The 25,112-nt window shown below is 40.7% G+C and overlaps 2 protein-coding genes across 2 annotated transcripts in view; both read left to right on the top strand.

The window, feature by feature from the left end:
* Positions 1-2,671, top strand: part of Hmt4-20 (Histone methyltransferase 4-20) — a 30,999-nt gene extending 28,328 nt beyond the window's left edge. Inside the window, exon 7 of the mRNA XM_080287008.1 lies at positions 65-2,671. Coding sequence (XP_080143134.1) covers positions 65-2,009 — 1,945 coding nt within the window. The 3' untranslated portion in view covers positions 2,010-2,671. The remainder of the gene's footprint in view (positions 1-64) is intronic.
* A 4,573-nt stretch (positions 2,672-7,244) lies between these two features.
* The window catches only part of emb (exportin-1 emb), a 92,288-nt gene continuing 74,420 nt past the window's right edge, over positions 7,245-25,112 (top strand). The window contains exons 1-2 of the mRNA XM_080286984.1: positions 7,245-7,353; positions 12,716-12,781. Of these exons, the coding sequence (XP_080143110.1) occupies positions 7,245-7,353; positions 12,716-12,781 (175 nt within the window). The remainder of the gene's footprint in view (positions 7,354-12,715; positions 12,782-25,112) is intronic.

The following is a 25,112-nucleotide window of genomic DNA, read 5'->3' as shown; positions in this document are numbered from 1 at the left end:
TAAGGCTAGTACATTATTTGAATAATAATAGAACAGTAACCTGTGTCATACTCTTTGCCTACAGACGTGGCACCGGAGCATTTGCAGACAAGAAAAATGAAGGAGATGCTGAAAAGGGATATAGACTGAGAGAGACAGACTTGCGTTTGCGAATAAGCCGGCAAAGAATGCGTAACCAACAGCAGCAGCAAGATTCTGGAGAGGAAGTAGTGAATAAAGGCAAAAGTGAAAGTGATGTGAGTTTAAAGGTAGATGCCAGTGATCACAAACTGAAACTAAGCACTGTGTCTGCCAAAGTGAATGGTGATGTAAGGAGAGAGCTTAGGATTAGAGGCGGATCTCGAGATTCAGAAAAATCCGATTCCAGTCCAGAAAATAGCAACACACAAGCACACATTAAACGGTCAAGCTCTCAGGCTCATTCTCACATAAATAGTTTGTATCCGAAGGCAAAGAACCGGAGAACAAGTTCAGATAGTGCTCAGGAAAATATTGACATTACCAATGGAGAGTGTGAAGGTACCGTGAAACCCCACGAAGCAGAGAAGTTTCATAAAAATCTTACGGCAAAAGGGCGCCCACAGACGAGAAGTTGTGTTGTTGCCCTTTCTAACTCTCTGAGTGAAGACAAGGTTTCTCGAGACTTGACCCCAGATAATTCACCACAAAACATGGGGCACTTGGACTCAAAAACTATTCGGGTGCGCACCCGCCGTCGTCAGCTATCTAATCCCATGAAAGATGTTGGGAACACACGGATCCTGAGAGGGCAGAATAACAGAGCTGAAAACCTTAACATAAAGGGTCCTACCTCCTTGTTTACAGAGGTAGACAGTGGGGAAGGTGAGTCTCAGTCTACAGCAGATAGTGTTACTCTGTTGCCCATGAAGGAGGAGTCTGCTAGAGTCTCTGGGAGTAACACCCAAATCGTAGCATTACCAGAAGGCAATATTGAAGTGTCTACAAGGGAGCTAACAGTAAGAGAATCCACACCAAGCTCAAATTGCTTTGTAGATCTCAGTCGAGTGAAATTAACTGAACGCATGCAGGCCGATATGATGAGTGAAGCTTCTCGGCAAAGTTGTAGTGTTACTGCCAGCTCTGCTTCCCAGTGTTTGTCTGTAACTGGAAGACCCCCACTGCGCAGGCTACGCAGACCCCCTGGTGAAAAATGTGATACTTCTAGTTTAGGTTACATTAGTGTAGGAAATAAGTGTTCTAGTAATATAATTAACAATAACACTGACAAAGTGTCAGAACAGTCACTGCCAACTTCTCAAATACCTCAGCAGTCTAGTAGTGTTAAAAAAGAGGTTGAGGGTGTAACGAGTCACAGCAAGAAATCCAAACAGGCACGGTGCAAACAAACAGCTTTAAAAGACATTAGCAGTACGATTGTTGTTCAGTCAAGTTCAGATGCTTCGGAAACTGGTTCAGCTACCCATTCATCAGCAAAAGATGTTTATGAGTTTGAAGAAGAAGATGATTCATCCTCCCCTGGGTCATTGCGAGTTGGTAAGCTGGCATCAGGAGTTCGCTGGGGGAGAAATGTAACTCCCCAGTGTGAGTCCCCACCACATCCACTTGTTGGTTACACACCCTCATCCCCATCTTCAACAATGGGCACTCCGGAAAAGAATGGGAGATGTGGCGTCAAGTTGAAGCTGCGCATGAAGCGATCCCCAGTTTTAGACGAAGTAATTGAAGTGGGTTCTCACCTCTCGGATTCGGGAGTAAACTACGAGCCTGAGTACGAGGTGTTAACTGTAGAAGGGATCACAAATCAGGACTATCAACCTGATAGCCATCACCATCATCACCACCACCACAGACGTCACCGAAAAAAGCATCACAGGGAGCACAGGCGCCGTTCAGACTCGTCTGAGAGTGAGAGTAGCGATGGGGACAGCACTACTTCACCCAGACCCACCATGAAGCGACTACGACTGATACTGGGTAATGAGACTCACACAATCACCATTCCAGACACTCACCTGGAAAAAAAATAGCTTTTAGAGCATTTACAGTTCATTGATACACAAACTCCCCTCCCAACGATCTTAAAGTCCATTTTTGAACAACAATGACTGTTTAATTTCTCAAGTCACCTTTAACTTACTGGTGTAAGTTCCAACACAAATGAAAACCTGTTTGTTACAAATTAGTGTTGTGCATTTCACACCAACTTCCATCTGATCCACTCCATTGCAAACAGTTTACTCCAATGCAAACAATTTACCCATTGGCTTCATGTAAGCTGATATACTGGACCAGAAAATAGTTTAGCCCCATGAGTGCAAGTGACGTCCTTTTTAAATTTATTCTTGCTGCTGCCAAACTGTCTTAGCTTAGGAAGTACCTGTCGTATGGAAGGGATTCATTAGGGCTGTATTTAACCTCCCCAGTTTGAAGATCCTTATCCTAAGCTGAACAAAGCAATTAGAAGATGGCAAGATAAAGATGGAAAGGACATCCCCAGACTCAGTGGGTAATTGCCAATGGCCGTTACATTCTGTTTAATAATTTACTGCCTCATTGGATGTTTTTATGATGTGTTATTCATGTAGAAGTTTTATGTATTTTGATATTTTATTTAGTGTATCTTCACCATATCAACCCCCTTCAATCCAGTGGAGTATTTTTGTGCTTTATTCTTGCTATCTCCAGCTTACTCTATATTTTTAATCCTTTTAACTTGAGAGCCCCATTGTAGGGAAGAAGTAAATGAAGGCTTTGTCAAACCCTTGTATTGTCAAAATCTACCTTAAGGTGAACAGTCATCTGGGGACAGTACAAATAAAACAGAAAATAGGTTTTAATAAATTGTTCTTTCTGCCTCCAAACAGTTTTATTCAGCGCTGGAAGGACCTACTGTAGTGAAGGGATATGAAGGCTAATTCTAACCTCACTATTTCAAAAAGTCTCTGAAGCTAATTAAAAATGTCTAGGGATAGTATGAGTAAAACAGACAATACATCATAGGATTGAAGGGGGTGAACATACCTTTGAATTGTGACAAAAAATATTAGTTGGAAAGAGTAAATATATATTTACCACTATGTGTCATTAAAGCTTTAGAAGACTTTAATTGAATTACAGTTATATATATAATCCATTGAATCTGGGCGCCATCCATTTTTGTTCATTCTTGCTGCTTCCCAGATGATTTTGTTCAGCTTAGGAACAGTACCAGTATCTCTTATTGAAGGAGTTTAACAATGCTGTATCTAACCCCTCCAGCTTGAAAAGTCTCCCTAAGCTGAATGAATTGTTAGGAAATTGCAGGAGTAAATTTAAATAAGATGTCCCTGGTCTTAGTGGGTTAAAGTTACAGACGTGTTTGACACCTTAGGTAATTTTTTTTTTTCTTTTTTCCTTTTAAATAACACTAGGTGGAAATATGAAGAGGTAAAACCTGATGTAGGAAGAGAGTTGCTCCCCAACTTACTTGTGGAAACATGAACTATATGTAGAAGTTATTTTTTCAATTAATGTATGAATTTTATTTAGTTTTTTTTTTTTTTCAGCAAAATCATAACCTGTATTGAGATGAATTGGGTTGTTCTTCCCAGTGAAATTGCAAAATACTATATAGAGCGTTTTACTATACTTATTACTGTATCTTACGTTCCTTATGAAACTGTTTAAATGACCATTAATACAAGTTGAGTGTTCATGATGTAAATTTCCACTTCTATATTGATTTGTACAGCCGTGGACATAAATATTGCTCCACACCATTCCAGTTAATGACAAAACAGTTACCGGTGACTTTTAATACCCAGTGGTGAGATCTTTGGAGCCCAACAAAAATCTCAAAATACTGTATTGTGTAATAGTTGTATAAGTATTTAGCTAAAATGTGGAACAATATTACTGTCTAGTTGTACTGGTTGGCCTCAGGTGTTTGTGAATTTTGACATATGAACGTTTAGTTAGAACGAACTCATGGAACCAGTTAACCTTTTCAGTCCAGTGATTTACATTACATTTTATTCTTACTTTCGCTGGATGATATTCGGTTCAACTAAATGTCAGGCTTTTAGTAATGAAGGAGTTATGGCTACATCTAACCCTCTTCATCGTTTAAAGACTCTCCTCGGCCGAATAACTCATCTGGAGATTGCATGAATTAACTATACATCACTGGAGTGAAGGGGTTAAATTTGTAAGTAGGGGAGCAGCTTTATCAATTCACGTAAAACCAACAGCACTCGAGAGCACTTCACGGGCTCACTAGGATTGGTTCTGTCCAGTTAACACTTGTAAGATCAGCGCACAATTTTCCAAGCCAATTAAGTATGATCCATAGCAAATTGGAATTAAGTGGCCACAAATCAAGTCCTTCCACACCTACCCATATTCTCACGCAAATTCCATCAACTGCCATAAGTTAATGATCGATCTTTTTGTTTCTAGCACCAGTTCTTCTGAAGAGGTCAATATTGCTCAGAACCATCAGTCATCAGAACATTGGAATGAACTGTTACGAGAGATGGAGGTAGAATCGGGGAGAGTGGGCAGGTTTGGAAGGGTATGAATCATGACCAAATGTGATTCTAATTTTGGATGGCCTTTAGATCTGGAATAGCTTGCTTTGTTCAGACAAAAAAAAAAAAACTTTAATATCTTAGAGGTTACTAAATGGATTGATATATTGATGATGATGAGTGTAACAAGAGTTGTTCTGCGGAGTCATGGCTTAGTCTAGGCTACCTGTACAGTACTTCAGTTGTCTTGTAGCTGTGGTTAATTATTTATACAGTGAACATGTAAGGAGTTGCTGTATATATGATGCACTTAACCCAGTCAGTTTGGTGATGGGTTTTATTGATTTATTCATGCAACCTTGTGATGACTGTATGCAACTTTGGAAGGACCTTTAATAGCAAGAGGTGAAGCATGTTTCAGTTTATTCTTTTTGCCGCCAGATGATTTTGTTCAGTTTAGGAAACAAAGTAATGAAGGGGATTATGGAAGCTATATCTAACCCCTCCAGTCAGAGAAGTCACCCGTAAGCTGAATATAATCATCTAGTAGTAGTGAGAGTAAAGTGTGAATTGTATGTTGGAGTAAAAGGTTTATGTTGGCCATATGTAACCTCTCACTGTTCAAAAAGTCTCTTCCAAGTTAAATAAATACACCTGGAGGTAGCGAGAATAAAATAAAAAGCACGTCCTCTGAGTGGTGGGGTTAAGATGAGAGACTGAAGCTGAAGAAACAAGTTGTAATTCACATGATTGACCTGCCTCTCCATTACACTCCTCATCGGCACCATTCCACTCTTGTCTAACTTGTCATGATTTGTATTTGGAAATGACTGTCAATACTGTGTATTGATGTTTTGAGTACCAAGTCACTGGTAGCTCTTACGGTGGTGTTAATAAAAAGTTGTAGAACCATGTGTAATTTTAATTCTAGTAGATCCTTTTGTTACAACCTTACCAATTTATGTATTATCCAGTCCTTTATTGCCCCATCACAAGCATTGGGGTTAGGCTACTAATGAATTCATTGAGCTTACATATCCTGTTATTAATGAGATCGTGGTGTTGGAGAGGGATACAGTCATGCAGCACCAGTATAGCAAGGCAGCTCCACTGCCTGGTTATACAAATACCCCTCAGCTCTCCCTATCCCTCCAAAAATGCAGGGAAAGGGCAGCTTCAGCCTGCAGTCCACCAGGTTCATGTCCTAGATGATCGTGGGGCCACGGCACCAATAATGATATAGAAATATTGAGTGGAAAGTACTGATACAAGGGGGAGAATAGTCTGGAGTGGTAGGGGTTATTCTTTAGCCATTATTGGGGTTTTAGTCTCCCGATAATGAGTCTGGTGGATAGCGGGACTGCTGCTCGTGTTCAATAACTTCAGTACAGTTTGTAATGTGATGAGTGAATGTTTTGACAATGTTGCTGCTGGTATGGCCCCAGGCTCATCTGAAATGTGAACCTGGTGGATTGCACAATACGGCTATTCTTCTGCTGCCCATTTCACACGATGAGGGAGCTGAAGGATGTTTGTATAACTGGTCATTGGAGTTGCCCTGTTATATTGGTGTCACCACATGAAAGTTTCCTACCCCAGTATTACATTACGAGCAAAGAGGGCTGTATTTTGGAGTTTGAGAGTGGAACCAGCAATTCCAAAAGCTTGGATGATAATGACCATGTGGGCCATTTCATTAGCTGTCCTGCTTGATATTTCTCCCACTCTGATACTTTTCTGTTTTTTAACCTTACATCACCTTTCTTTTATGTAGAAGTAATGAGAATTAGAGTATGGGTTATCATGAAATGTTTGTGCTGGTTCGGAGAAGGCATATGACCACATTACTTTGGAAATGTCATACTTGCAAGGGAATGTGAAAATTATTTATTGCAGTATCTGTCCTGTACTTGCGCTCTTCACTATTTATACTGTTCTTACTTTAACTCATATTTGGCTCATATTTTTGTCTTTTTGCACCTTATTTCACATACCTTAGTAGCAGGAAAAGACAATGTTTTGGCAACACATCTCTCCTAGGGCACTTCTTTGTGACTAGCTTTGTATTCTGACGTAAACCTATTGTTACAACTCAGCACCGAGGGTAGAGATATGACAGTTTTAGGCCAAGTTAGAGTAAAAATGATATAGGCATAAAACTGCCTTCTCTGCACCATGAATGCTGAGCTACAACAGGAGAGTAAGAGTAGAATATGATGCTAATCATGAAGTTTTATGAAAAGGCTGTAAATCTGTAGTATTATTCTGACACTGAAGCATGGGAAACAGGCTACAAAGAGACAAAAATCTCCACCATGTTAAAATGAACTGACTGTAGTAGGTTATGTCTCACTGAAGAATTTGAATTGGCTGTGATCACAGAAGTTCAGGAACATTTTGTTGCAGAAGTAATTATAAATACAGTTCTTTTATATTATAACACTTCTCAGCAAGAAAATGTTGCTGGATATGCAGAGTGGAGTAAACGATACTGGTCCGGCAGTATGAAGTTTATCGCTTCCCCTTTAGTGATGGTGAGGGATGCCTCCCTGTTGTGGCACCGAGTGTTGTTACTGTTGCTTAACCCTGGCCTTTCTGGTGGAGCAGATCCATTGACCAAAAATAAGCAACGGCTTCTGTAGGGCCATGCTACAGGTACAGTACAGTATATATACCGTGTACGGACCTGGTGCTTACTTGTGGTAGACTGCGACTCACCAGGGTCAGACCAGGGTACCTCTACCCCACGGCAAGATGCAGGCAAGTATGAAGAAGTCTCATGGCTTCTGGATAGACACAACCACTCCACTCAGTGAGCACAGCACCACAGCGTGCAGACACTTTATCGGCACCAGCACTAGGTGTAAGCTATACAAACGTCCCTCAATCCACTCCATACCCCAAAAAAGGAGAATGTGGATTGTAAATGAGCAGCTTCAGCCCGCTGTACACTGTTCATGTTCAGATAAGCTTAGTACCACAACTGTTACAGCAACAGAAACGTATCTTGTACCATTACAGAAACCATGTTGATCGCTATACTTATGTTTTCTTATATTATTATGCCTGCACTTGCGAAGAGCAGGTATTTTGATCAGGATGTGTGTGTGTGTGTGTGTGTGTGTGTGTGTGTGCGTGTGGTGACGACCATCATCCACGCACTTGATGTAGTGCTGCCTACTTCTTCCTTAGCCTTTATCATTCTTTTTCTGTGCCTGCCCTCCTCTCTTCCTATTTCTTCCATCTTTCCTGTCACTTCTTATTGCCCATCTTTCCATTACAGGTGGCTTTACATTGAGTGACAAGCCAAATGGTTTCCTGTAAGCCAAGAAACCATTTACAACGCTGGGTGGTAACCATATAACCGAACCATACGTGCTCCCTACGTGTCAACAAGTAGGTTGTTGGAGGGTTGGTGCCCCTCCCTGTAAAACAAATAACTCAGTTAAATGGCCACCCCTTACGGGATTATGGCGTCTGGCAATAGATAGATAGATAGATAGTGTGTGTGTGTGTGTGTGTGTGTGTGTGTGTGTGTGTGTGTGTGTGTGTGTGTGTGTGTGTGTGTGTGCGTGTGTGTGTGTGTGTGTGTGTTCTTACCTAACTCTATCTTTACAGGAATGAGTCACGCTCGTACTGTCCCGTGTTTTGAACCATTTTTATCATACATGTCTTTAAATTTATGAATAGTTTTGGCACACACCATATCATTCGGTAGTGCATTCCACTAATTAATTGCTCTATTTGGGAAACTGAAGTTCTTTAGGTCTTTATCACCTCTCTTTTTGTAGGGGAGGGCTGTGATGGTTTGGACAGTGGGATGGCTCGGACAGTGCATTTCCTGAGAAACATAAGGGACCTAGGGCCGCGAGATCTTGCGTGAAAGTGGGAGAGTTTGCTTACTTCGACTATAGGGAACCTCCAAGCTAGAGACACCACACTTCGATGCAGGTCAGATATTATGTTTTTTTCTGCATCTCCTATGTAATATTTTGAGTGCATAATTATCGTAAGCTCTACCTTTATGAATATGCCAAGCGTCGAACTGTGCATGGTCAGGGGGAATCTATGTTGCATGTAGAACATACTGCTAAGAAAAGTGAATGTTGAACTTTCTCGTGTGAAACTTGAGAGTACCTAACAGTTAATTCTATAGATTCGGGATGATTCGGACAGTTGAAGAGGGGGATGGTTCGGACAGTGTCCGAACTATCGCCCCACTATTACCAAGTCACGACCAAATCAAATGATAACGCAAACTCTCTTCCTTTTATCCATCAGTGACCTTCTAAGCTGTACTTCTAACCCTATCCACTCGTACGCTGATGATTCCACCCTTCACCTTTCCATTCAGTTCCCGCAGCGTCCATCTCCGCAGTTACTTCAACAAACGAGGCATGAGGCTATGGCATACCTAATGTCTGACTTGGCTCGTATCTCTGACCGGGGTAAAAATAATCTTGTTGTTTTTAATGCATCAAAGACTCAGTTTTTACACCTATTAACCCGGCACAGTCTTCCACAGGAGCACCCACTAATGTTTAATAATATCGAGCTCAATCCTGCATCATCCTTGAACATGCTTGGGGTTTCATTCACTCGGGACTTATCTTGGAAAGATCATATTGCATCTCTTGCAAAATCTGTTTCCAAGAGATTGGGTGTGCTAAGCCCACTCCATACCTTCTTTACCCTTGCACAGTTGTTGACTTTATACACGGGTTTTATTCGCCCCTGTGTAGAGTAAAACCCTCATGTGTGGGGAAGCTCCCCACATACAGCTCTTCTCAGTAGGATGGAGTCAAAGGCTTTTCGTCTCATTAACTCTCCTCCTCTTACTGGCTTCCTTCAACCTCTGTCTTTTTGCCGCACTGTTGCATCATTATCTCTTTTCTATCGCTACTTCAATAGTCACTGCTCCTCTGAACTGTCTGCTTGCATCCCTCCACCTCTACGACGGGAGCGTAGCACCCGTCTAGCAAAAACCCTCATCCCTTTTCTGTCCAACTCTCTAATGCAAAAATTAACCGTTACTCCCAGTCCTTCATTTTATGCAACAGGCCAACTCTGGATGTGTTTCCCTCTGTCTGCATTTCCCACTTGCTATGATCTCCAGTCTTTCAAACGCAGTGTGTCCAGGCATCTCGAAATGAACGGATCTTGAATTTGGCTCTTTTTTTTTTTTTCTTGGAAGGAATGGTTTGCGGGCTCCTGGCCTTTGGTTCCTTCTTTCTTGCATAAATTTTTTTTTTGAACCCATAGTGAAACACCATTCTTAATAGTTATCAGAGAACATATATTTATAGTTTTGTTTAATTAACCTAGTCCTCAAAGTGTAAAAAGAAGGCAGGGATATTACAACTTCTGTTTCAGTTTTGCAGGCTACAATATGCGTTAAAAGTCTTAAGTTAGTCAGTCAGTAACAGGGAAATAAATACAACAAAAGGTTAAGAGTTTTGAAGTCTGAAATAAGGTCTAGAAAGTGAAAAGTGAAGTCAATATTCCAGAGAGAGAGAGAGAGAGAGAGAGAGAGAGAGAGAGAGAGAGAAAGTATGCATAACTTGAGGGAAGGGTTGAGGATCAGGCAAGAATGAAACTGAATTTTGAAAATCAGCCAAAGGTCAAATTCACAGGGCAAGTCAAAAGTCTGCCCTGTATGTGTGTGTTCTTACCTAATTGTATCTTTACAGGAATGAGTAAAGCTCGTACTGTCCCGTGTATTAAACCATATTTATCATACATATCCTTGAATTTATGAGTAGTTTTGGCACACATTACTTCATTCGGTAGTGCATTCCACTGATCAATTGCCCTATTTAGGAAACTGAATTTCCTTACGTCTTTATCACCTCTCTTTTTATGCAGATTTTTGCAATGTCCTCTTGCTGATGCTTCCCCATATGATGTATATTCATTTATGTCTATTTTCTCTTTCCCTGACATGCATTTATATAGCATAATCATGTCTCCCCTTCTCCTCTCCTGCAGCGTTGATAGATTCAATCTTGCCAGTCTTTCTCCATAGCTTAGATGTCTTAAGCTTGGTATCCATCTTGTGGCTGCCCTTTGTACTTTTTCAATCTTGCCTATGTGTTTTTTGAAATGAGGTTTCAGACTGCTGATGCATACTCCAGGGTTGGTCTGATGAATGATGTTATTATCTTCCTCAGTATATTTTCATTTATATATGTGAATGCGCTTCTCATATTAGCAAGCATTGTTTACATGTTACATACATTCTCGCTGATGTGATCATCTGGAGATAGTCTGTTTTTGATAATCCTAGGTCCTTCTCCCTTTGTGATATGTGTAGGGTTGATCTTCCTAACTTATAATCCATGGTCTTTTCTCACTTTTACCAAATTTAATTACATGACACTTATCCACATTAAAATCCATTTGCCATTTATTCCTCCATTCATGAAGCTTGTTCCATTCCTCTTGCAACTCTTTGCAAGAATCTATATTAGTAATTTTCCTTTGAATTTTTTCATCATCTGCAAACATAGCCTATTTAGATAGCTTCCATTTCCAGTGTTACTGTCTATGTCATTTACATATACTAAAAACATAATTGGTGCCAGCACTGACCCCTGTGGCACTCCGCTGGTCACTTCCCTCCATGATGAGTAATTTCCCCTTAATATTGTTCTCATTTCCTTTTTTCTGAGAGAATCCTACATCCAACAGTACAGATTGCCTTGGATACCTCCTTGATGGTACAATTTCCATAAAAGTCTTTGGTGCGGTACTCTGTCAAATGCTTTCTTAAAATCTAAATAGATACTGTCCACCCATCCTTCTCTTTTCTGTAATGTTTCTGTAACTCCATCATAGTAGCTTAACAGATTAGTAACACAGGATTTTCCCTTCCTAAAACCGAACTGCCTCTCTGTTATCATACTGTGTTCTTCTTGATGTTTTACCCAAACTTTCCTTATCAGCTTTTCTAGTATCTTACTTACAACACTGGTCAGTGATACTGGTCGGTAGTTGAGTGGATCCTGTCTATTCCCTTTCTTGAATAGGGGAACAATTTTGCTTTCTTCCAAATGTCAGGTAGTTTACCTTGACCTAAGGATTCCTTAAATGTTAAATACAATGGTCTGCATAGCTCTTCTGCACATTCATGTAGCACCCAACCTGAAAGTCCGTCAGGAACATTTGCTTTTCCTTTGTCCAGTTTACATAATTCCTCCTGTACTTCTTTTTCTGATATTTGTATACCTGGTAATACGTGTGGGCATGCATGTTCCATATCATCTCTCTCAAAATTTCTTTCTTTTGTAAAAACTGATTGGAAGTTTTTATTTAGTGCTTCACAAATATCTTTATCTTGTGTATAGATGATCCCCTCATCCCTAATGGACTGTATTTTATTTTTAACTTCGGTTTTGCTTCGAATGTAGCTGTAAAAAAGCTTAGGTTGATCACTACTTTTATTTACAATGTCTCTGAGCCTCCCTCCCTGTCTTTGTATAATAATTTTTTGCCTGTTTATAGTTGTTATATGCCCTCACTATTGTGTCTTCTGTATCTGTTCCACATCGTCTCTTTTTTCTTTTGCTTTTTTACACTCTGTATTAAGCCATTTCTTTATTTTCATTTCTGTTGTGTGTGTGTGTGTGTGTGTGTGTGTGTGTGTGTGTGTGTGTGTGTGTGTGTGCTTTAATAACAATTAGTTTTGATCGAATTGTAACCAGACGTGGTGGAAAGGTTGAGGATCTGCCAGGGAGTAAACCTAGTGTTTTTTAGAACAACAGGTCAAAGGTCAAGGTCACAGGGCAAGGGCAAATTGCACGTTTTTATCCAATTTAGCCCAAATTTGTGGAAAGGTTGATGTTGAAGGAAGAATAAAAATATTCGATTTTGAGAACAGTCATAGGCCAAGGTCACAGGACATGGCCAGCTCAGACAGTTTTGATCTGATTTGAACTAAACTTGGAAGTGTTATGAATCAGGCAAGAATGGGGGGATTCAGTGTTGTGAACAATCAATTGAAGCTCAAGGTCAAAGCTCAACCCGTGTGCCTGTGTGAAAACTGTGAAGACCCGGACACGTCCCCGAACATGTGATCGACAAGACAAAACGAATCACCGGGTTAGAGCAGCTTCAGTATTTGAGTCTAAGCATTGGACGGACCGCTGAGCCTCGTTTCCTCTTGACGATCACATGTTCGGGGGCACGTGTACCTGAGACCTATAACAGTTTTAATCTAATTTCAGTGGCGTGCTCACACAACTGGGGGGCAGGAGCTCTAGCTAAAGAAAAGGACAACACACCCATTGCAGGTTACTAAGAGAGAGAGAGAGAGAGAGAGAGAAACTACAAGAGATAAGACTTCTACATCCACCAGCTCACTGCAGGTTATACTGTATGGTTCATGGGTAGTGAGGGCAGTGAGAGAGTGCATGCTTCAGCCAACGACAATAAAATTAATTATTTATTTCCTCATCCGGATCCGTACTCGTATCCATCTCAACATCTAATCAGCTCTCTTCTTTGACCCACTCCCCACCTATCCAAGAGTTTATTTTTATGTCTTGTACACAAACAGACATAGGTGCAGAAATACATCACCACCGTCCAACTTCGTTGGCGGAGGTAAAGACGAAGACACCACTTCGTAAGCGATGCAGTTTTGATGCAGACTAGTATGTAGTATACCACAGTAAGAGTATAGTAAATTACTGTGCTTGCTATTTTCTCTGTTCCTTATTCCCAGCTGATCCTAAACGGGACAAACTACCAATGTATAAATTAACGCACCGGTACAGGAGGATATTAGCCATCCGTATCCAAATCTAAAACACTAAGGAAGGGGAGTTTGGGAGCTTCCTTAACCGACGAGAATGCGAGCCTGACACCCCTTCCGAATAACCACCACTTTGTTGAAGCGTGACTTATGAACGTGCTCTCCTCTATCACCCCTGCCTCATACTTCCGCCACTTTTATCCTCGTATTGCCCACATCTCCGTGACTGTTTACACCAATTGACGTGCTGCTTGAAAGGGACGCCTGCACGTGGTGGTACCGATTCAGCCAGGCAACTCTGCTGGCTGGTAATACAGTCGTCCGTCACGTCCCTCCCTAACCCCCGAAAAGTGGAGGGTGAGCTGGACAGTCTATAGTCTACTGGGTTCACGTCCAGAGGAGCCTGGGGCCATAACAACAACAACAAAAACAAAAACAACAAACAACAGCAGCAACAACAACAACAAAAATGAACTAGCGTGCGAAAAAATTCCCTTCATATTGATGCAAGGCGTCAAGAAGCATTTGGCATTATATAAAACCACATTTTAAAATTTGTATAAAGCATAAATTGTGTATATGATTATCTGAATTAACGTTGGCCTTTACATGTACATAAACCCTCCAAGCATTTCACAATCAAATTAGAATGAAAAAATGTAACAATGAACAAAAACAAAATAATATGTATATGATTCATTGCCGTGGAGCCATATTTTTCGCTGTTTGGTTATAGACGGTCTCTTTATCTGATGGTTGCATGGAATTCGATGAGCATTACTTATGAGGTAGAAACGAGGCTCCTTGGTTGATAGTCAGATCCACCCACAAGTCTGACTACATTTGGCCAGCAACTGAGCCAAAAGGGGTTGAGGATCTTAGTCACATGAAAACAGACCGACTGGAAGATCTTATATAACCTGTCCCATGAAAACATCTCTCCTCAGCTTTCCCGCCATGAGATACCCTAGAATTCTCTGCCATCCCCCTAGAAAGTCATGAAAATAAATCTTTCATTGAGGAAATACCCTTGAAAATACAGCGTGTCACAGGAAATATATAGAAAACTTTAATTAATTATGCTTTAACTAAATCTGAGTAATAATGCAACGCCGCCATGGAATCATTTTCAACCACTACGGAGCTACATTTGATGGATTTATGGCCGAAAATTATCTCCCTTATAATTTACCCATGAGATCATCAGTAATTGTTACGTCATAAAGGGTGAGAGTTGGAACCATGTTGATAAAGATTTTTTCCACCTCAAGAATAACCTTCTGAAGTTTCTCACACATTTACAAGGACGCACCGTACACGTATGCTCAGTTCAGTTTGGTTAGGCGTTAACTGCTATCTCTTCGTCTTGCAATAACAAAGGATTAGTACTACAATATACTGCTAGCCATGGAAAAGTACTATGTGGAAAGGATGTAGAGCTCTAGTATTGCGTTATTTTGAGAAATAAGCTGCAAGGCTGAAAATGAACAAACATCCCAGTCAAGTTACATGAACAATAGTTAGGTGGAGGGGTCTATCAGTACGACAGCGGAAATACACTGTCGGCTGGGGGCAATGTTTTCCTAAGCACAATGGCACACAGGACGTCACTTCACATAAGAAACTAGTCGAGTTTGCCTTCAGCTGCCTGTATAACACCTAACGTTAAGTACAACCCCCTAAACTTATGTAGGTACTTCCTTTACTGTTAAGAATGGAATAAATGAAGGTTCTCAGTATTACTCTGCCCAATTATGTGGTCTTCAGACCTTGTGATTCTTTGGTCCACATCATTTATCCTTACACACACACACACACACACACACACACACACACACACACACACACACACACACAGATAGATAGGTAGATAGATGGGTAGATAGATAGATAGATATTCATACATAATGTCACAGGACCCAGGGAACATCACTGCCAACGTCATCTTCATTTTCTTCTCTGCTGAGTTCGGTCTGAATCTCCAGGCTTGTTTTTGTAACTGCACACACACACACACACACACACACACACACACACACACACACACACACACACACACACACACACACACACACACATATTCAGTCACACCACTACAACGTGTACACATGTGCGTATGTATGTCTGTGAGGGAAGTATGGGTGTCTGTTCTCTATGGAAGTCGAGGGGGATGCACATACAACGCTCTAAATCGCCTCTAACAGGGTAACTTTTTACAGCGAATTTATATGTATACATTACAGATGCTACAGTGGCGCCACTGATGGCCGAGATTAGAACTGTTTAGAAATAGTTAAGTCAACGTGGTGGAAACATGGTAGCCAATTATTGTACAGTATTTTTTTGTTTACTTCTACTGTCATATTATTAGCTACAACGGGCCGGATAGTGGGCAGATTGTTGGGGTGGGCAGGGCGGGTGGTGTGGAGGGGTATAGTGAAAAAATAGGTCCATGGTGAATATATCTCTGGGGAATGGGCTCAAGGAGAAACAGATTCATTGGGTAAAACGGGACCCCCGATGTCTTCTCCCACAAGGCGATTGGCATCCAGGGTCCCAGGCAATGCTGATATGCACGCTTATAGGGATTTACACACACACACACACACACACACACACACACACACACACACACACACACACACACACATATATATATATATATATATATATATATATATATATATATATATATATATATATATATATATATATATATATATATATATATATATATTTGCCTCTGATAGATTTGTAATTTCCTTGTGGTCTCTAGATTCTACTCACCCCACTTTTGGGTGGGACGAAGGTCGGGGTGCTATCAAGCAATTTTCTTCGTTAGGAAGGATCCGTAACAGCGAAGGGATTAAGGAGGGCTTCATCTAACCCATGCAATTCGGAAAGTGTCCTCTAAGAAATCTTAAAGGATCTCTAGGACAGGAAATGCGTCTGGAGAAAGCAAGAGTAAAATATAAAAGAAAAGCTGTTAATTTGTTTATTTAACGTTTCCAACTGCTCTTCCCCACCCACCACACCACGTCACACCACACACCATACCAAACGGTGTATCTGATGCAATTGTACCACAGATATTTGTACACTATAACACTACAACACTAAGCAGTACAGTTTTGCATCTGTGTTACAGACGACTTATTTTCTATACCCTAACACAAGTACACCACCCCACACCATACGGTACGATGCAGTTAATACAATATTGCGCCACGGACAATATTTAAACACGATAACACACGGCGCCATACAGTACAGCTCAGGCATATTCCGCCAGGGTGATGTCCTTGGCCGATCTCTGTTGTCACACTTCTGGGATGATAGTCAGTTTCTTCTTTTTTTTTATCTGACGAAACTGGGCCACTCCGACAATCTGAATACGAATTTGTGGTTGCAGGAAATTTGATAAGCTGTACTTATGAGGTGGGAATGAGTCTTCTTGGTTACTAGTCAAATCAACACCCCAGTGTGACTGCAGAGTGAGACCCTTGATGACCACCCACACGGGCAGGGAGGCGACCCGCAGTGGGGACAGTCATATACTGCATATATATATATATATATATATATATATATATATATATATCTCTATATATATCTATATATATATATATATATATATATATATATATATATATATATATATATATTTTTTTTCTACCTAAGAACATTAAATTTTGCACAAAGGTAGATTTGTACTGCGGGGACGACCTGCGGGGCCTTGACCAAAGCCTTTATGCAAAGTGGGAAAGCTGATGGCCAACTCCCATGGAGGGACGTCCCCGAGGGAGCACAACGCCATAGTTTTTACGTTAGCATACAAAATTTTGCGCACTTCACCCGAACCAGAGTTCATAGAGTTTGGGATCCCCGGGGTTCGCCCTTCCGCTTCCCACGTGAATAATTATTTCTTTCTTCTTACGACATTGCAGGGATGAGTGCGGCTGTCGAAGTATCCTTTGTCTTATTACACTGTGGCATGCTAGAAAAGACGTCAGAGGTCAGAAGGGTTTAATGAAGATTATTTCCATCACCTTCAACCTGAGGTGTCCCCGTAAGCTAATCGTCTTGCGTTAATCACCACATACTCGTATTATAACGTCCTTAAACGAAATCCAGCCGCCCCGTGAGTGAGGTGTCGCAGGCGTGGAGGGCGCGGCGTGTCAGCTGTGCAAACGTGGGTATCAGGCCAGCCCCATGAGGAAATAACACAACAACACTTGATGACCGAGGGATGCTCAGGAATTTCCCTCCACTAAAAAAATTCAGCACTTTTTTTTTTTCTCTCTCTTATAAAACGTAGAACAGCTTTGGTTTGATGCACAACTTGAACACTACAATGGGAGGAGAATAGAGAATTAGAGATTAACTAGGAGAGTGTATGTGAGTAAGGTGGAGGGCGAGAGGAGGAAGGGGAGACTGAGGATAGGATGGGGGAATAAGGTGGAGAGGTATGTGTATAAGGGCAGTGTGATTAATGTGATTTGGAGGGAAGGCAGCTTGACGACAACGGACAAATTGACATAGAGATTATAACTATGGTCACTCATTTCGAAATTAAGGTATCTAACTAAAGGTATACAGATATATTGGTAGTATAGGCGGTACTATAATAAAAATAAATGAATAAATAAATAACATCTCAGTGCTTAAAGGTATATATTCACTGGGATTTGAATTTTCGCTGGCATAGGAGAATTCGGTGCAACTATTCCTTGCCGATTTATTTTCAAAGTACCTGAAGATGTATGGAGTCTATTGATGTTCGCGTGTGAAGTCTATTGATGTTCGTGTATGAAGTCTTGATGTTCGTGTATGAAGTCTATTGCTGTTCGTGTATGAAGTCTATTGATGTTCGCGGATGAAGTCTATTGATGTTCGTGTCTATTGATGTTCGTGTATGGATTTTATTGCTCCTTTTTTTTTGTCATCATAGTTTGCATCAAAATCCACAAGAGGACGCTGAGGGGTAAACTATAAAATAGATCGCTGCGGAGAAGGTGTTGCGAAATCTCCTTACCCAACGCGGCTGTGGTGCAATACGCAACAGTCTTAAGTTTCGTAGAGTGTTGTTCGTTATAATACGCAATAGTAGTAGTAGTAGTAGTAGTAGTAATAGTAGTAGTAGTAGCAGCACCAGCAGCACCAGCATTAATAGTAGTAGTAGTACTGTAGTAGTACCAGCAGCAGCAGCAGTAGTACAGTAGTAGTGGTAGCAGCAGTAGTAGGCTAATATGGCGGTAGTAATAGTAGTAGTAGTAATAGTACCACCACCACCTGTAGTAGCAGTAGTAGTTGTAATATAGTAATAGTAGTAGTAGTAGTAGTAGTAACAACAACAACAACAATAATAATAATAATAATAATAATAATAATAATAATAATAATAATAATAATAATAATAATAATAATAATAATAATAATAATAATAATAATAAGAGTAGTAATAGCACCAGCAGCGAAAGCATTAATAGTAGTAGAAGTAGTAGTAGTAGTAATAGTAGTAGTAGTAGTAAGAGTAGTAGTAGCAGCAGTACCAGCAGCGGCAGCAGAGGTAATGGTTGTAGTTGTAGTAGCAGTATAGTAGCAGTAGTAGTAGCAGCAGCAGCAGTAGTTGTAGTAGTAGTAGTAGTAGTAGTAATAGTAGAAGTAGTAGCAGGCTGATCTGAGTGTAAACCCGGTATACTGCAGGCCTGGGTTCCATTCCTCCACAGTCCTTCCCCCTCGTTTCGTACAGGGACGGGACAGAGGAACGTTTGAATTCATAACCAGGCCGCTCCACCACCCGTCATAAAGGTGCCACCACGTGAAGGCGTTCTCTCTGTGATTTAGGCGTCTTGCTACACAAAGATTGATAGATTGATATAGATACGTAGATAGATTGATTGACTGACTGATTGATTGATTAAATGAAAGACAGAGACAGAAAGACAGGCAGACAGAGGCAGATAGATAGATAGCAGACAGATAGACATACAGAGATAGATAAATTGGTAGATACATGGATAGGCAGACAGATAGATAGATAGACAGATAGATCAATAGACAGATAGGTAGCTTGTCTTTTGTAAACTTATATGTGTTTTTGAAGAAAGAAGGAGACGCGTAAGTAAGATTTATTTATTTATCTATCTATTTGTCTGTCTGTCTATCTACATATATATCTGTCTATCTATCAATCCGTCTATCTATTTATTGCAGGAGGAACAGGAGGAAAGGGATACTCAGAGCCCATGCACCTTGTCTGTCCTGGGTAGTCAAGTCACATTTACGCGGGGAATTGATTGTGTGTGGCATTCTAAGCTGCTCGGAGACTACGCAACACCTTTTCCTTATATATTTACTCGGCACATTACGCCTCAACATCTGCGTAACACCTCTTCATGGCGATTTACTCGGCACATTTGTGCAAGGAAGGAGGAACCAAAGGCCAGGAGCCCACAAACTGTTCCTTCCAAGAAGAAAAAAAAAAAAAAAAAAGAGAGCCATATGCAAGATCCGTTCATTTCGAGATGCCTGGACACACTGCGTTTGAAAGACTGGAGATCATAGGAATAGGAAATACAGACAGAGGGAGACAGTTCCAGAGTTGAGCAGTTGCATAAATGAAGGACTGGGAGTAACGGTTAACTCTTGCATTAGAGAAAAGGGATGAGAGTTTGTTGCTAGACGGGTGCTACGCGCCCGTCGTAGAGGTGGAGGGATGCAAGCAGACAGTTCAGAGGAGCAGCGACCATTGAAGTGGAAAAGAGATAAAGATGCAATAGTGCAGCGAGGAGACAGAGGTTAAAGGGAACCAATAACACCTGCGTAACACCTCTTCTTGGCGATTTACTCGGCACATGACACCTCAACACCTGCACAACACCTTTTCCTTAGCGATTTACTCGGCACACACCTCAGCCTAAGGGGCACGCAATGGTTCTGTAATAAAATGGGAATTATACAAGAACTAGACGTCATGTATTCCCATCAATCGACAGAATTAACCAAAATAAATCCATATATATTTTTGCCACGCCACTCAGGGCCCAGCCTCTGAATTTCGAAGAGAGAGAGAGAGAAAATGGGGTCTTTACTGTGAAATGTACCTCAGGCCCTTTCGGTTAAGTACAAGTTACAGTAGATTAAATTAAGTCTTATTTGGCCAAGTTAAGTTAGGTTTGGATAGATTAGGTAAAGTTAAGGTAAATTTTAGGTTAGGTTAAAGTTAAGTCAAGGTAAATTTTAGGTTAAAGTTAGGTCAAGGTAAATTTTAGGTTAAGGTCAAGGTAAATTTTAGGTTAACTTCAAGGTAGATTTTAGGTTAATTTCAAGGTAGATTTTAGGTTAATTTCAAGGTAAATTTTAGGTTAACTTCAAGATAAATTTTGGTTAAGTTTAAGGTAGATTTTAGGTTAAGGTAAATTTAGATGAAGGTCAAGGTAAATTTTAGGTTAAGATCAAGGTAAATTTAGGTGAAGATCAAGGTAAATTTTAGGTTCAAGGTAAAGTATGTTAAGTTCAAGGTAAATTTTAGGGGAAGGTCAAGGTAAATTTTAGGTTAGAGGAAGTTAGGTTGTTAAGGAGGGAAATAGCATGTGCAGAGTGACCACCTTGAATGATGTCCTGTGTTGCATCCTCAGTGTGTCGCCGCCCCCACACTGCACCCCGGTCATGTGAAGGGCGGACAAGGCTCTCTCTCTCTCTCTCTCTCTCTCTCTCTCTCTCTCTCTCTCACACACACACACACACACACACACACACACACACACACACACACACACAAATTACTAACTTAGTCATTCACACCTGCAAATACAGTATACGTAATCTCCCTCCCTACCTCCCCCCCTCCCTCTCTCTCTCTCTCTCTCTCTCTCTCTTTCTCGTCTATACAACCCGGAAATTCCTCCAACAAGTTTGTATGGCAACTTTTTACGTATTCTGTTAACGCGGCGCCGATACTGAGCAGTGTACCCGTTGACATCGCAGGCTTTATAGCAGATTTTCATTAGCGATATATTTTGCTTATTACACCTTGGGGTTTTTGTGGTACATTAGTTTCTGTTTATTGATTGATTTTATTATTATTATTATTATTATCGGCATAGTCTGTGTTTTTAGCATTTTAGTTGTAATGTTTATTGTGGAAAAAAAAAAAAAAGTAGTTCAGGGCACAACAAACCTCGCCCGACAGCAGTTATTTTAGATGTTGAATACTGATTCGGTACTGCCATCCATTTTGTGTCAGTAAACAACTGAAGTCGCAACAAACATCAATTTCAACTTGCCCTGTGAAACTCCGAATTAAAGTCTACGGTAATGGTGCAACTAACTTCACATTAAAGAACTCGCCCTGTGAAACTCTTGACCTAGTGTTTCACCTTTCAAACTTGAAGACTTACCTCCACAATTAAATCACTTCCTTTTGAGACCAGTGCCCACATATTCTGAAGGTTTCATGTAAATTCGTTCACCCGTTTTTCCGTAATGTTGCTAACAAACAAAGAACCAAACTAAGAAACAAACTCGATCAAAAACAACACCTCGCTGGACTCCGTCCCTGGCGAGGTAAAAATGATGAGAGGTTATGAACTATCCCAAGCAAACGAGTGATAGTGATCGTAGTTGTAGTAGTCGTAGTAGCAGCAGCAGCAACGTAGTAAATGTTAGTAGTAGTAGTAGTAGCAGTAGTAGTAGTAGTAATAGTAGTAGTAGCAGCAGTACTAGTAGCCGTAGCAACAGTAGCAATAGCGGTAGTAGTAGTAATAGTAATAGTAGTAGTAGCAGCAGTAGTAGTAGCCGTAGCAACAGTAGCAATAGCAGTAGTAGTAGTAGTAGTATAAGTAGTAGTAGTAGTTGTTGTTGTTGTTGTCGTCCCAGGTTCGTCAGAAACATGAACACAGTTGACTGTTGGGTGAAGTTGCCCTTCCCGGGTAGTCCACCGTCTTCCGTTCTGGGGACTCGGAGGAAGTAAAGGAACGTTTGTATAACCGGACAGCTGAGACGCACGGTTGTATCAGTGCCGTCACATGAGGCATCCCTGAGCAGGAGGGGTTACGAATACCAAGCAGACGATTGGTAGTAGACGCAGTTGCACCCCCAGGCTCATTACGTGAACCCAGTGAACTGCAGGCCGATGCCGCCCTTTTTCAGTAGTCCTCGATTCTCTTTTGGGGGGATAGGGAGGGGAGTAAGAGTTTGTATAACAGGACAGCTCCACCGCCAGGTCATTTCGGTGCCACCACGTCAAGGCATCTCTCCATGAGGCCAAATATAAATAGCGAGAAATTACCACCTGGCCACTCGCAAAGTCGAATATAAACAGAACAAAGATAAATGTAACGCGTACATGCAGGCGCCACAAGGAAAGTTTGGCGCTGTGTGCGAAATGCAGGTGGTGTAAATATAGCAACTATGAGACAAAGGATCTGGAAAGGTGAGAGGTGGTGAGATAACGAGAGAAAGGGCATAGAGAGGGCGGGGTCATGACGAGGTAGGGGGGGATGGCCATGTACAGTCAAACACAAAAGTCCAATGGTCCTTTCTCACATTGCTAGATTCATAGATGCCTGAATGAGAAGTAGCGGACATAGGTGTAGTAGGCTATCAGTCACAGATGGATAATGTGCACCTCAGTCCACCGCGTCATGGTCATGCGTGTATGAATTCAGCAGTGGAAGAGATGCAGGAGAGGCAAACGGACTTTTGTATTTACAGTGCCAAGGAAGCAAGGGAATTCGGTGTGGGGTAGAGTTCGGTCTTGTTTACATTCTGAGCTTTAGTTCTTTGATACCATTCTTGTTAAACTAGGTTTAGATAAGTAAGCAGTCGCTCATAGGCAATATAATCAATGTTTTTTGGTTTACCAGATTAATTTGCGTTTAGGAAGTTCTGGTTTGTATAGAGTTGGGTCTTATGTACAATTTTAACTCTGGCTTTCTGATTAATTCTCCCTTCTTATACGTCTGACTCATTACAGATAATGCAAGTAATCATGCATAGTCAAACAGAGCCAGTTTTTCTCCGTTTAAGATATAGGCTGAACCGAGTCCGTGTCACGAGTTTCTGTCTTATTTCCATCCGTAACTCTTTATCTTGTATTCTTTCTCATTATTAGCCTAAGTCCATATACTGTATATATTTAAGTAATCATTTACCTAAACATTAATTTGTCTCATGGTTACGTAAGTGTGTGTGTGTGTGTGTGTGTGTGTGTGTGTGTGTGTGTGTGTGTGTGTGTGTGTGCCGAATCGAACTAGTAATGTTGCAGGCGCCACACCCACACTGCCTATAGCCTTCCCGCCACATCCTGCCGGGCCGCTGAACCCTACCTGGCCCCGCCTTGTATAACTTAATATCTAGACTGTTCACATTACCCATACTTTGTTCGCTTTAACTATATTCTGTTCACTTTAACTAAACTCTGTTCTCTTTAACTGTACTCTACTTTTTAGCTATACTCTACTCACTCTAATTAAGCATAAAACTGTCATATTTCCTTCATGAATGTGAGCCGTAACAAGAAATTATAATATGTATTAGCGAAGCATTGCCTTACTGTACCATTAAGCTTCGGGAAACGAATCTGCAACAGTCGTATTTTTTCTGTGTCTGGCTCTGGGCATAGACTTGACAGCATTTTCGGTACAATAGTCCTGCTACGTCAACTCCCCACCGTCCATACTGAATATACTGTATGTTAAGGCCGTCATTCTCTACTGATGTGATGGCAATAACAGTCCACCTCTCTGTTCATTTGACCACCGACATCTTTCTTGATAAATTACCTAATAAATTAATTTCTAGCCTCAACTCTCTCAGCCCGAGAACGTAATTTTAGGTGTGGGAGCATCTCTGGAAGCGGCCTTGTCCCTCCGTCTCTCACTAACGATTTTCGGACGAGGTAGGAAGGAGTCTTCCTGGTTACTAATCAAATCAATCTTCCATTCTAACAACACTGACCTAATCAGGTTGCATATCTTTATCAGATGAACACAAACCGACTATAGGCGTAAAACTACATTCATCTTGAACGCTGATGTCAACACTGGAATTAACACTTAAATATGATGCTAGTCAGGAAGAAGTGCCATGGAAAGGATGTAGAGCCGTAGTATTATCCTATCCTGGCACTGAACTATGGGAACTACGTGGCAAAACGACAAACAAACGTCTTTGCCCAGTTAAAATGGACGGAAAGCAGTCAAGATGAAAAGGTACCGAATTGAGTTGATGTTAAGTTTGTGTATAAATACGTGTCCTGAATCGTGGTAAATATATACATCCTCGTCTTTATTCACATTACGCCCAGTTACGTCAGATGAAAACTTACTGAATAGAGTTAATGGTAAGTTTGTTTATAAATACGTTGCCTGAATCGTAGTAAATACTGGCTACGACTCCACCCAGTTTGGCTACACCGGTCATGACCAAAAATGGCAGCACGTACGAAAGCTTTCCAGAGCCGAATGCACAAACACACTTACGACCAAATCCATCTCGTAAGTTACCAGGATTTATTGTACGTTAGTTATTTTTATTTTATTATTATTACTGTCATTATTATTATTATTATTATTATTATTATTATTATTATTGTTGTTCTTATTATTGTTGTTGTTGTTCTTATTATTGTTGTTGTTGTTCTTGTTATTATAATTGTTGTTATTGTTACATTTCTTAGGGGGAGGAAAGGTAACTGCAAAGGACCGTATTCTAAACTCATAAGGCTTCGCAGCACCTCATCCTTGGCGATTGATTTTGCATATTTTTCCTTAACATCCTCCTGTGTGCTGTGTTACTTTAATATTACTATAATTTAAATAAGTAACACACAAGAGGATACTGAGATGCAACGTACAAAATAA

Source organism: Coenobita brevimanus, chromosome 115, assembly GCF_032717465.1.
Source record: "Coenobita brevimanus isolate Jiangsu-jjx chromosome 115, ASM3271746v2, whole genome shotgun sequence".
In the NCBI taxonomy this organism is placed as follows: domain Eukaryota; kingdom Metazoa; phylum Arthropoda; class Malacostraca; order Decapoda; family Coenobitidae; genus Coenobita; species Coenobita brevimanus.
This window is presented reverse-complemented; position numbering and strand designations above follow the sequence as displayed.